This window comes from Panthera leo, chromosome F2, assembly GCF_018350215.1.
Source record: "Panthera leo isolate Ple1 chromosome F2, P.leo_Ple1_pat1.1, whole genome shotgun sequence".
Taxonomy (NCBI): domain Eukaryota; kingdom Metazoa; phylum Chordata; class Mammalia; order Carnivora; family Felidae; genus Panthera; species Panthera leo.
Genome location: NC_056695.1, coordinates 18,590,279 through 18,603,505, shown reverse-complemented (window position 1 = coordinate 18,603,505; position 13,227 = coordinate 18,590,279). Strand labels below are relative to the sequence as shown.

General features: G+C 42.1%; 1 protein-coding gene across 1 annotated transcript in view; it reads right to left on the bottom strand.

The window, feature by feature from the left end:
• PREX2 (phosphatidylinositol-3,4,5-trisphosphate dependent Rac exchange factor 2) overlaps window positions 1-12,493 on the bottom strand; it is a 287,036-nt gene extending 274,543 nt beyond the window's left edge. The window contains exon 1 of the mRNA XM_042923563.1: window positions 12,040-12,493. Within this exon, the coding sequence (XP_042779497.1) occupies window positions 12,040-12,180 (141 nt within the window). The 5' untranslated portion in view covers window positions 12,181-12,493. The remainder of the gene's footprint in view (window positions 1-12,039) is intronic.
• Window positions 12,494-13,227: the final 734 nt, after the last annotated feature.

Here is a 13,227-nt window from a genome sequence, read left to right as displayed (position 1 = left end):
TTCATACCAGACAGGGGGAAGGAAGAGAGCACATATTCCTTCATTATAAAGGTACACCTTAGAATCTACCCATGCCACTTCTGCTCACATCCCACTGCCCAGAACCTATTCATATGCCCACACTTAACTGTAAGGGAGGCTGAGAAATGCAGTCCTAAATTAGACAAGCATGCCTTGAGGTAAAACTTTTATCACTATGGAAGAAAAGAATATTGGACATTGGGAGCAATTAGAAGTCTCTGCCAGGGGTCTCATTATTAAGAGGTACAAGAAAAATTGGGATAAAGTTGTGTTTAGAATATTCAAAAATTTTTTGCAGAATAAATATATGAATACAAAAATATTTCTATACAACATATACAAATATATTAAAGTTATACAACGTCCAACACATAGATATACAGTATAGAAAATGAAAATCCACTTTGTTTTCATAATTTCATCTCTGGGGAAATAATGAGTTATTAAATCAATCTTGGAATATGTGGGTATGAAGCTAACATTTGGGTGATATAATGTCTTTCCATAGCTCTTCCCCAAGTACTACTACTGACAGAAATAAAACTTTGGGATGGAAGATATTATTTCTGGAATCCTAAGATTACTTTCTTTGGGGCAATAGTCTCAAGTAAGAAAAAAACTAGAATCCAAAGGAGCACGAAATCAAGGCCAAGCTGAGGCATTAGAAGGCATCAAAGGAAAACATCAATATTTCTTGTACAATCACTAAAAATGTGACACCATCTATAAAGCCTCTTCTACTGGCAAGAAGACAATTTACATAGATAATTAAAGTAACAAAAGTAGCAAAGCAAAATCAAACACAGACATCAACCTTTATGTGACTCTCCCAGAGAAACAAAGTTTTAAAATGAATAAAAATTTTACTCGTTCATATTCTATATTGCTGTATTTTTGCTATTAACCCAGAGAATATTTCTATATCAGTATTCTAAATTTAACCAGCTGCAGTAATTCCTTAAGTATTGTACCATTTAACCTTTTCAAGTGAAGGGCTTGCCTTTTAAAGGAAAATACTCATTTCACATTAATGACAGAACATAATGTCCTTGGCTTAGATATTCTTGAACAACACAGGTCCTTTTTTGTACACTGTGCTTAGCTATATGGCAAGCCTAGAACACCATAGGTTTATTCAAGGAATCAATGCCTGAAGTCATCTATACTAACTAGAAATGTTTAAAAATCATAATCTCAACGTACCGAACTTCTTAAAATTATAATCACTGACTTCTTGGATAAAATGCAATAATCATTCATGAGAATGGAAAAAAAATTAGAAAAAAAAGTTTTTATAAGATGTACCAGGATTTGAATGATTATACTTAATACCACTTGAAAAGTGACCCAACCATACTCTTAAGTAAAGAAACACTTACTAAGGGGTGTTTTTCCTGAATTTTTGATGGTTTGAGGCAAATATAATGTCATAAGTCAAAGAAATCTTGGTTTTAATATAGCTCATGAAATTTTAACAAGTTCAGAATAAAAATTCATTATGAAAAGTAAATATTATAAATAAGATTTTTAAAGAATACACGTAAACAAAAAAATATCTTTTTAGGTCAAACTAATTGTACTCAAAACTCAAACATAACAATTTTATTTGGCATTAAAACATAAACCAGGTACTGTATATAGTAAAAGAGCACTCAGAATATTATTAAAAGACAAGTACTAAGAAAAACTGAAATGATACCAAAATGTTGTCAGATAAATCGTTTCTTTTTAAAAAGTGTGCACAGTAATGGCTGTGGGCATTAAATGTGAGAATATATAAGTTCCACACAATTTGTATCATGGTTTAAAAAATGATTATGTCATTATTTCCAAGATTTGAACCTAGTCATAATAAATATAAGAAGTCACGAGATGCCACTTCTGTACTCTGACTTCTAAATTTATATGTTACACTTAAGAATGTACACTTAAAAGAATGATTATACAAAAATGATCAAACATCCAACCTCAGATACCTAAGTTCAATTCCTCTTACTATTCTCAAAAGGGTATGTTCCAAATCTTAACCACTGACTTTACAGTTCCTTACGCTCAGCAAAAACAAACAACAAAACAAAAACAGAACACAAAGAAAACAATAGTTCAATTTCATAGAGAAATATAGGCCACGAGGTAGAAACTCCAACTTTCCTCACCTCTAAAATAATCCTGGGAACTACATCCTTTCCTTCCTCCCCCACCCCCAACCCCTACCCCCCCCACCCACAACCTGACTCTCAACTCCCCAAGGCCACACCTCCCCTGCATTCCTGAAGCCCCCTCTGGCTTCCTCAGGACCTTTCTTTATCTATTAAAGCATCCAGCATGTTTCAAGGCTAGAAGACAACGGGCTCAGGAGCAGGCTAGGTGGCCTCAGAAAGTGCCAGACTCAGTCTGTGGTGTAGGAGAGACAGGGAAAGAGAAATAAAGTAGAAGTTTGGGAGGAAAAAAAAGAGAGAAGAAATGCTTATAACTATCAGGACTTCACCTATAGAAGTTGCTTTGAACTTGAAGCCAGGCTGTCAGATGTCACTGAATGTGTTTTCCAAATAGAAACTAAGCATAAAGAGGCTGTGCAATTTGCCCCAGGTCACACAGTTTGTAAATTTCAGTGCCAGAACTTTAACCCAGGTCATCAGATTCCCTAAACCCATGCTCTGTACGTGCACTTCAGCCCACTGTCCCAGCGTGGCTGGTGAGTGTTCACAAGGAGGTACAAAGGCCACCCCAGCAGTTCTGCTAGCGCTAGACTAGAGAAGCAGCAGAATTTCAAAAATATACGAGAGACAGCTGGCTCATTCTTTAGAGTCAGAGTCTGCAAAAACGTGTTGCTGTGGGTGTTTCACAGCAGTGAATTTTGCCAAGTTTCTTCCTTATCTCCCAGTGACATGGGGGTTCTCGCCATGGTTTGCAGGAAGATGCACCAGACTTCCACAACGATCTGTTGTAGCTGCTTCTGTTTCCTTTTCATTGTCTCCTCCCCTTGGCTATGCTCATCTTCCTCAAACATCCCTGGACAAAATCATCCCCTTAAGTTACTAACCTATTTCTCCCCTTGCACTTTACCACCAACTCTGGGTAGTTTTTCCATCAGTCTTCACCAACTCAGCTTTCACTGATGTCTCAGATCCCTCAGTGAGGCTTCTGGTCATACACATTACTGGAGCTAATCCCAAATGACATTCTAATTGTCAAAGCCAGTGGCCTCTTCAGTCTGCACACTACCAACTTCTCAAATATGGGTCACTTGGGTGGCTCAGTCGGTTGAACGTCAAACTCAATTTCGGCTCAGGTCATGATCTCACAGTTTTGTGAGTTCCAGCCCTGCATCGGGCTCTGTGCTGACAGTGCGGAGCCTGCTTGGGATTCTCTCTCTCCCTCACTTTCGGCCCCTCTCCTGTTCATGCTCTCTCTGCCTCTCTCAAAATAAATAAATAAACTTAAAAAAAATTGTAAAGAGCTCTGACAACTTTATTTTTTTTTTACTTTTTTTAACCTTTTATTTATTTTTGAGACAGGGAGAGACAGAGCATGAATGGGGGAGGGTCAGAGATAGGGAGACACAGAATCTGAAACAGGCTCCAGGCTCTGAGTTGTCAGCACAGAGCCCGATGCGGGGCTCGAACTCACAGACTGCGAGATCATGACCTGAGCCAAAGTCGGCCACTTAACCGACTGAGCCACCCAGGCACCCCGAGTTCTGACACTTTAAAGAATGCTTTCTTCTGGGAACTAAATCCTTCCTTGGATTTCAAGAGATCCCTCTCTCCTGGTTGTTTCAACCTTTGATGTCTCAGTCCTAGACACCAGTGCACCGTACTTCTTCCTCTACCCTTTAAATGTTGGCTCTCCAACCCTTTACCCTTGGTTTGTATGTTTGCCCCCTCCTCAAGTTGTTCCCTTATGGCATCTCATCCACCTGATGGTTTCAACACATATGATTATTTAATTGCTAGATCTCCAATTTTTGCCCCAAATTCTTTCTTAACTTTCATATTCTTATCTTCAAAAATCAGCAGAATTTGCAGCTTGGCAGGTCCAAAATGAAATTCACTTTTCTCCCCCCCCCAACACTGTTCTGTCCCTTGCATTCCATTTCTCAGTTAATGACACTACCCACCTTGTCTTCAAACTACAGACCAAAGCACCCACCCTGTCTCCTCCCTTCTACATAAACCTCCTCTTCTTATGAATGAGCACCAATACCAAGGGTTCTACCCAAGACCGTCTCAGAGTTGTTGGGTGTTTGTCTGTCTGTGGTTTGGTTTTTATTGTTTTATCTTCTTCTTCTACCTTCGATCAGACATTCCACATTTCTTACCTGGACCCATGCAATGGCAGAAACTCCTAATGGGTAACTAGATTCCAGTCTTTATTCCTCAATCCCACTGACAGAATTCTCTTGCTGAGAAACAAAGCTACTCTCCATAGATACTCTTCTTATATTAACGGCTTCATGATAAGGTAGAATTATGCAGACGAAACCATAAGACAAAAGAGTGGCTCTAGCCATATGATTAACTCCAAAAATCAGAATTATGAATGAACTATGACATATTCACTACAAGAGTCAAGACATTAAGGGCAGCTTCCTGAGGCATCCTCATGTATACACATTCAAACTAATGGCTAGAAAACAAAGAAATCTGCCAAATCAGCCTAAGTAGTGCCCAGCCAGAGGGCTCAATTAAGACCTCTCTGAGGGCTTAGGATAAAAAGAGATCAGAGTCTTGAGACCCTCAGAGGAAGACCACTTTGGTACAAGCAGAAATCTATTATTTTACAAGCTAGACTATGTTTATGTTTCATGTTGACTCTAGGATTACTGACCTGTGCTCTTCCCTAGTAAATAATAATGTTTTGAAGATTACAACCCGTCTCAGATTTAGAGAAGCAGGGAAAAGTCTTCTCTGTGTGCTTATGCTGAGTACCAGTGAGGGGGTAGGCACAGGGTGTAAGAGGAAGGAATCCCAAGGTGAAACTCAGAGACATGGATTCAGGAAATCTTGGCCCGGCAACTTTTTCCCACAGGATATGCCTTTCCAGTGCCAACTCTGGCTGTCACAATCTTGTTTATTGTTACTAAGAGAGAAGGTGTCCCATAATGCTTGACCTCCCACTACCTTTCGTTAAATTCAGAATTGTTAAAAACAGAATCCTTCTCCAACTGGACTGAACTTACTCCATCCCCTTATCAATACCCCAAAATACTCAAAAAGCATGCAGAACTTTTGAGTCTCCATCAGCGAAGAATTTTCCGCATCCCCCAGACGACATCGTGCCAGCACACCCAGAATGCCGTACCAGGGTCACACGGAACGTGATGCTCTCTCCACATGGGCAGTTGTCTTCCCAGGCAGCTGGCATTGTCCTCATCCTTCAGAAGCCATCTACCACTTCTTTCCCTAAACTTCCCCTGACCCCAGACTGAAGGAGTCCCTTGATGCCCGCCCCCACGCAACTTTGCTTCTCACCCTATCACTGCCCCTCCCACATGGCACTGTGATTACCTGTATACTGAGGTGTAGGATGGCAGCATATGAATTTGAGGGTCACACAATTCAGCCTGTAACATAAGCCTAAGCATAACGTGTTGAATCAATTTATCCTTGCCTGGAAAAGTTAGATCGTAACTGAAAGAAGTTGTTTTTGGACTTTGTGGTGTTTGCTTTTGTTTTATTTGCCTGTTTGTTTCCTTGAGCACCGGCTATTTACACAGCACTATGTTTAGGCCAAGAAAATTGTACCCAGGAAATAAATACACCATTCTTATTCTCTGGGGAGTTTACTCTCAGGTAAGTGGCTTTTCTAACTGCTTTAGCAAAGGCGCAAATCAGAAGAAGGTGCAGTTATGCTAGGAAAGGCCGAGTGGAGAGTCTGAAGCCATATAATTCATTCCCCCCTCACCCTCTGTGAAGGCCCCTGAAGCCAAACCACAGAACCCTGGAATTCTAGGGGGCACTATTCGAAAGAACTAAGAGACTTATATATTAAGCCAAATCAGAGCATAAATATGCAATTTTTTACTGTCAACTGTAAAACACCATACTATGGTTGTTGTTACATAGAATACAAAGTGTCGTCACAGTCTTAAGTCAACGGAGGATTTACAAGAATATCATGGGAAGAAGGACTGCATGGACAGAAAGGAATCACGAGGGAAGGAAGTACAGAAGAGACTCAGAGAGAGAGAGAGAGAAAGTGTAAAGGAGAAAACCATGCAGGCAAAAATTATACACTAACGATGACCAGCGTGTGTAGCTCTGTGTAACAACTACAACATCAGAAGATCTATTGATAGAACCCGCCCCCTGTGAGCCAGGGACTGGGCAGAGCCCAAGGCTTACATCCTATCCTTCAAGCAACCTTGAGAAATGTTATTGTTTCCCCATTGAACAGATGAAGTAAATGGTGCTTGAGAAGTTTAGGAGCCTGCACAAAGTTAGCTAGTAAATTAGAGACAGGATTCAGATTCTGGGGTATCTGAAGTCAAAGCCTACCCAGGTAACAACGTTTCAAAATCAAAATCTGTTGTTTATGACGAGGCATGTAGCCCAAAGTCTTTGTCTTCATGTGCCTACAGTGTGGAACAGCATTGCACACTGATTTGCCAGGGACAATCCGGGTTTATATCTGTTTCCCAGTGTAATTAGTAACCACTCCCTTTCACTCTCAGAAGTGTCCCAGTTTAGGGACGCCTGGGTGGCTCAGCGAGTTAAGCATCAAATATCGGCTCAGGTCATGATCTTGCAGTTCATGGGTTCGGGCCCCTAGTCAGGCTTGCTGCTGTCAGTGCAGAAAGCCTGCTTTGAATCCTCTACCCCTCTCTCTCTGCCCCTCCCCTGCTTATGCTCTCTCTCAAAAATAAAAAATAAAACATTTTAAAAAAAAAGAAGTATCCCAGTTTAGACAAAACGTGTATCACCATCCTGCCTCAATGCCATAGTGAAGTGTATCTACATGATTTTCCAGGTCCGTGTAAAGTAAAAGTATGAGGCCTTTTGCTCAAAAGGCAGGAAAAAAGTGCTATTAGAGGTACTGAAATATGAAGCTTTTTTTCTTTCTTGTATCTGCTCTACTCACACTCCATAGTCCCAGTGGACTTCACTCGTAAAACACAAGTTCAGAGATTAAACTAGCACAAATTTCAAGATGGTGCTAGCAGAGCATTGAACCAAGTTCCAGGTCATCTGGAGCATGAAGCCAGTGCAAACTGCACAGGATACACACCCATGAAGTCGGCCCTGCTCTGCCCTTTTCCTGTCCACTCGAATGGGTCTAAGAAGCCATCCTGATCTTGGTATGCCCTAGGAGGACTGCAAACAGGAAACCAGTTGCAACCCACTATTGTCCAGGCTTGGAACATTAAATACTGGGTATTAGGTCCATAAAATCACGTCTTTTGACAAAATGTGTTACTTCTAATAAAGCACAAAATTATATCTCCCAAGCAAAACAAGAACATGCATTCAAGCAAATTTGGGCACTCCCTGCATTTTATCTATGACCTAAAAATAACTAATCCAGATAATGCAACCTACCCAGGATATCAACTGAAAATTTAGAATACAATGAATTGACATAATGGTGCCTTACAAAGTCTTTAATACCACAATGCCTGATTTAAATACTGTTTCTGTTTTAAATGCAGGTACTACATGTTTAATTTAAAACTTTTTGTTACATAAATTCTTATGTGACTGAGTGAAATTTAAATAATTTCTACTATCTATACCAACCAAATAGAAGAAAAACAAAACTGAGAATTTGAAGGATGACGAACTGTCTTTCAGAATGGGGTGGGAGGGGCACCTGGGTGGCTCAGTCAGTAGAGCGTCCAACTCTCAATTTTGGCTCAGGTCAAGATCTCGTGGTTCGTGGGATCGAGCCCTGCATCAGGCTCTGTGCTGAGTGTGGAGCCTGCTTGGGATTCTCTCTCTGTGTCCCTCCCTTCACTGTCTCGTGCACTCGTGCTCTCTCTCTCTCTTTCTCTCCAAATAAATAAATAAACATTTTTAAAAAAAGAATGGGGTGGGAGGTTAGAGGATGGGTCATTGATTCATTCATTCATCCAGTCATTCAGCAAGTATTTACTGAGTACCTGCAATGTCACAAGCACTGCACAAAATTCTAGGGAAAAAGACAAGTAAAATATGGGCCTGTGCTCAAGAAGTTTACATTCTAGTAGAATGAGACAAAGGTAAACAAATACATGCATAAGCTTCCCTTTGGTGAGAGATAAGAAGTAACTACAGGGAAGAGTGGTACAAAGCAGTGAGTCCTCTAGCCTGGTGGGGAGGGAAGGGATACGATCATCATGGCAGTTTCCTGAAGGAAGGGAGCCCTGAAGGCCCTGCAGGAATGCAAAAGGATGTAAGGGCTACCAAGGAGCAAGAGAAACCTGAGAGCCCATGGAAGGAGTGAGCCACTCTAGGGGACAGCTATCTAGGGTGGGAGCGGGGAAAGTTGTTCTCTCCTTAAAAAGTTAAAAAGGCAAAGAGCTGGAAATGAGAAGAGAGAGGGATCAGAGGTACAAAAGAAGTATAAAAGCATAAAACTTTCACAGAGTAAGAAACGTTTTCCCCTTCAGCTCATATGATCATTTAACCAAGAGGAAAAAATATCATTTTGTTTGATTATTTATGGACCTGTAAGTAAAAATATGTTCTTGGTAAAACTAACAATATGCTTTCTATCTCTTCATAATAAAGATAAGAGTACCCTTCATCCATGTTAATGGCTGAAACAATGACAGAAATCTAAAACAATGACTAATCTGACAAATATTTACATTTGATGTAGAAATGCACCATCAATTTTTTCAACAAACGTACAACACTGCACTTATTTAATACTACAGCTATTTTTTAATGACTTTTATTATTTTCTGCATTTCTTTTTTTTAAAGTTTATTTATTTTGAGAGAGAGAGAGAGGAGACAAGGAGCAGGGGAGGGGCAGAGAGAGAGGAGGACAGCAGGTCGGAAGCCAAAGGGTTCTATGCCGACAACAGACAGCCAGATGCATGGCTTGAACTTAAGAATAGTGAGATCATGACCTGAGCCAGTCAGATGCTTAACTGACTTGAGCCACTGAGGTGCCCCTGTGTATCTACATTTCTTATCAGTCCTTCAGGATGGACTCCCAGAAGAGGAATTGCCAGGCCAAAGGGTTTGAATATTTTTAAAATTCTTGGCACATTATCAGGTTAGGCTAAAATGAAAACTAAATTGACTACATTAACTGAAGGTGACCAAGTAAAATACATGGGTATTTAGCGTTGCTATAAGTAAAACTCAAAAAAGAAATACTCAAAAAGAAAACCTAAAAAGTGTATTAAAAGTAGATCTCAGGTTTTGATGGTTTTGTCCAAAAGGAAGTCAGGGTAAACTTTTGTTTAGGATGCTATTCAGGCCAATGAGTGTGTTTGCGTGTGTGTGAACAGGTATGTGCACAAACACTGCATGTTTGTGCACAAATAATGGACAAAGAAAAGTAAAAGTGGAAGAGTCCCTAATTTCCAAATGAAATAAGAAGAATGAAATTATTAAATGACTTGTAAATAGGTACATACAATTTATTCATACCTCCCACAACTTCTTACCCAACTCAATATAGCAGTAAGTTTTCAATTTTAATAATCAGGTGTTAAGATTAGAAGAAAACCTGATATGATAAATAAAGCTCAATAATAAATTGGTTTTTTAATATAGGTTGGGTTAGCTGTCCGTTTCTATAAATTAGGACTCTGCACAGTACTTTTTTCATATGCCTCCAAAAAGGAGTGACTAATGCAATTTAAGAAGTGACTAAGATTTTTCAAAAGCCAAAGGACTTTGTCACCAATAAAGTTTCATGAAAAGCAAATCTGAAGCTATTAAAAGTCAACTCTCCGCTTCACACTAGTCAGAATGGCTAGTGTCAAAAAACAAGAAATTAAAAGGGAGGGCAAAGGCTTGGGGAAAAGAGAACTCCCATGCACTGTCGGTGGGAATGCAAATTGGTGCAGCCACTATGGAAAACAGTATGGAAGTTCTTCAAAAGACTAAAAATAGAAGTACCATATGATCCAGTAAGCCCACTTCTGGGTATTTGCCCAGGAAAAACAAAAACACTAATTCAAAAAGACATATGCACACTTATGTTTGTTGCAGTGCTATTTACAATAGACAAGATAGGAAAGCAACTTGTGTCCATCTATAGATGAATGGATATAGAAGATGTGGTATACACAATGGAATATTACACAGCCACCAAAAAAGAAAAAGAAAAAGAAAAAAGAAACCTGGCCATTTGTGACAACATGGATAGACCTAAAGAGTATTATGTTAAGTGAAATAAGTCAGACAGAAAGACAATGTGTAATTGCATTTACAGTGGAATCAAAAAGAACAAAACAAACAAGGAAACAAACAACAGCAAAAAGGGATAGAGTCATAAGTACAGAGAACAATCTAGTAATTGCCAGAGGGGAGGGAAGTCGGGGGGGACAGGTGAAACAGGTAAAGAGAATTAAGGGGTACACACTTCTAATTATAAAATAAGTAAGTCATGGAAAAGTACAGCATAGAGAATATAGTCAATAATATTGTAATAACTTTGTTAAAAAAAAGTCATCTCCTTAAAAATATGCTTTTTTTTTTTTTTTTTGCTTCCATGAAGCAAACTTCATGGAAGTGCATGGGAATCCAGTTATCACCGATTACCCATATATTCTCAAATATCCAGCCTTTCCAAAGAATGTGGCCCCTGGGGGCTCAAGGACACTGATTTTAATTTGAGAAGTCAAACAGAAGTCAACCTGTGCATCTTACATCCCTTGAGATACTGTTCTCTCCCTGCTACAGCAAAGAAGTAAATTCCTCTACCGTAATTATAAGCAGAAAGTTTACATCTTACTAAACCCTAAGCAGGAAGTTTGGCCTTTGAAACACTTCCCTTGGGACCAGGGCGGGTATGGAACAGGGAGGTAAAAGGAGCAGAAGGTTTGAAGATTTGAGTGAGACTGCAAAGGCTAAAGTCTCTCGGGTCTTTAAATGATGCTCTCCCAGGCATCTGGGTGGAGAGAAGCCAATCCTCAAATGCTTTGTCTTTGCAACAGTGAACAGGAAAATTCAACTTTTGAGTGATGTCTCAAAAGTTTCTTTCACTCAATTTTGCCCCTTCTGGCTCTAAAATGAATGAAACGTTTCCAGAACAGGCTTCCAATGCCACAAGCTGAAACTTTGAAACAAAGTTCCTGCCAGTTCTATGAAATCTTGAAGCCATTTGACACAAGTTTTATGATAACAGCTCTCCTGGGCTCCGTGTGAACAGGGAACCCAGGAGCTGAGCAGGGAGCAAATTTAAACCCAGGGTGGGGGGATGGGGGTAGAAGACTGTAGGGGTAGAATGGGGTGAGCACCACATGTGGCTTTAATATCCAACAGCTGCTAGAGATCATAACCCCGCTCCTCTCTCTGTACCCCCCACCAGAATCCCATGTTTCAAAGATTATCATAACTAAAGGGACTTCGCTGCCATGTAATCTGAAGAACGAACTCAAGTTCCAAAAGAATCACGGATTCATTATTTTTTTAACTAAATGTACCTGAATCTAGCGGACTGACTTGAATTACCAAGCCAAAGCCTTAAAATAAAATCCCAGGGAAGGAAGAGAAGGGGGGGGGGGGGGGGGAATTACACAATGCAGGCCGGGACGGGGGTAAAGAAGAAAGAGGAAAGATGGGGCAGCAGGGATTCCCTGCACAAGAGGTTCTCCCACTGGAGCTAACTTTTCAAACCCGCGGCTCTCCAAGGCCCTAGGAACTCAGCGCGTGTCCAGGCGTGAAACAATCGCCGCGGGGGTCCTCGCGCCCACGAGCGCGGCGTCGGCGCGCGGGCTCGTGGTTCCCGCGATGCCGGGACCCGTGCCCCCGACCCCCGCAGACAATGCCGCGCCCGCTTCCCGCCGCCTCCCCGGGGTCCGCGCCCCGCGCCGCCCGCCGCCTCCCGCGGCGCCGCGCGGGGACACACTCACCGACACCAGGAACTCCAGCGTGCCCACATAGTCCCGCTCGGTCTTCTGCAGCTCGCTGAGCACGCACACGCGCAGGCGAAGCTGTTTCTCCAGGTCCTTGGCGCTCTCCGCGCGGCCGTCCCCGCGGCTCTCGTCGCTCATGGTGGGCGGCGGGACGCGGGGCTGCGGGGCTGCTGCGCTGCGCGCTGCCCCGCGCGCCGGCTGGTGTCCGGCCCCGCGCGGCCAGAAAGGAAAAGTTGCTGCGCCTCCGAGAAGTCCGAGGAGGTACGGGCGACTTTACATGCTGGGGAGAGTCTGGGGTGGTAGGAGAGGGGAGGGCGCCCGCTGGAACTCCGGCGCGGGAGGCGCGAGGCTTTGAGGAGACAACTCCCGGGAGAGGGGGCGCCGGCCCGGGACCTGCGCGCCCGGCCCCACGGCTCCGGCCTCACGCGGCCCGGGCTGGAGGGGAGGCGGCTCCGGCAGCCACAGCGGTGACTTGGACATTAATCAAATGCTTTGTATCCATGTGACTCCGACCCTTTACCCTTCGCCAAATCTCAGGAAAAAGGAAACAACCCTGGGGAAGTGTGTTGCGTGCCAGCTAACTAAACACACACACACACACACACACACACACACACACACACAGAGTCAGCACTTGAGATGGAACTAATTGGAGATTCCCAAACCTAGGAGGACGTACTGCAAGACACAGCTCGAGGGTTGCTCCTATGACTCCCGCCTATTGTTTAGCTTTAATGTGTTTTGTACAAATCCTGAAAGCAAAGAAACAAGTCCCCACGGTTACATAACTGGATGGGAACAAAACAACCATGGTATTGACCCTCCCGTCTTTGAAAAGAAACACATTGATTTTTGGTTTTGTTTAGGCACAAAATAGGTTTGCTTTTAAAAGCCCCCAACTGAGAATAATTCACAGGGCAGATACCCTCCCGCCTGCACTTGGAAAGTCAATTAGCATAATAAATGAAGACACTATGGGAAAGTGACAGCCTGGCCCAAACCATAAACTCCAGATACAATAAGCTTCACCACTGCAGTGTGGTGCTTTGGAGGGAGATGCTTTGCATGTCTATAACTGTTTTTCAATATCAAGATAGTATGTAAATTGAATCACAGGCGAGAATATGTGTGCCTGTTTTGTTTCTAAGAGCTGCTATGATTTAAGACAGTGTCACTAAATGAACA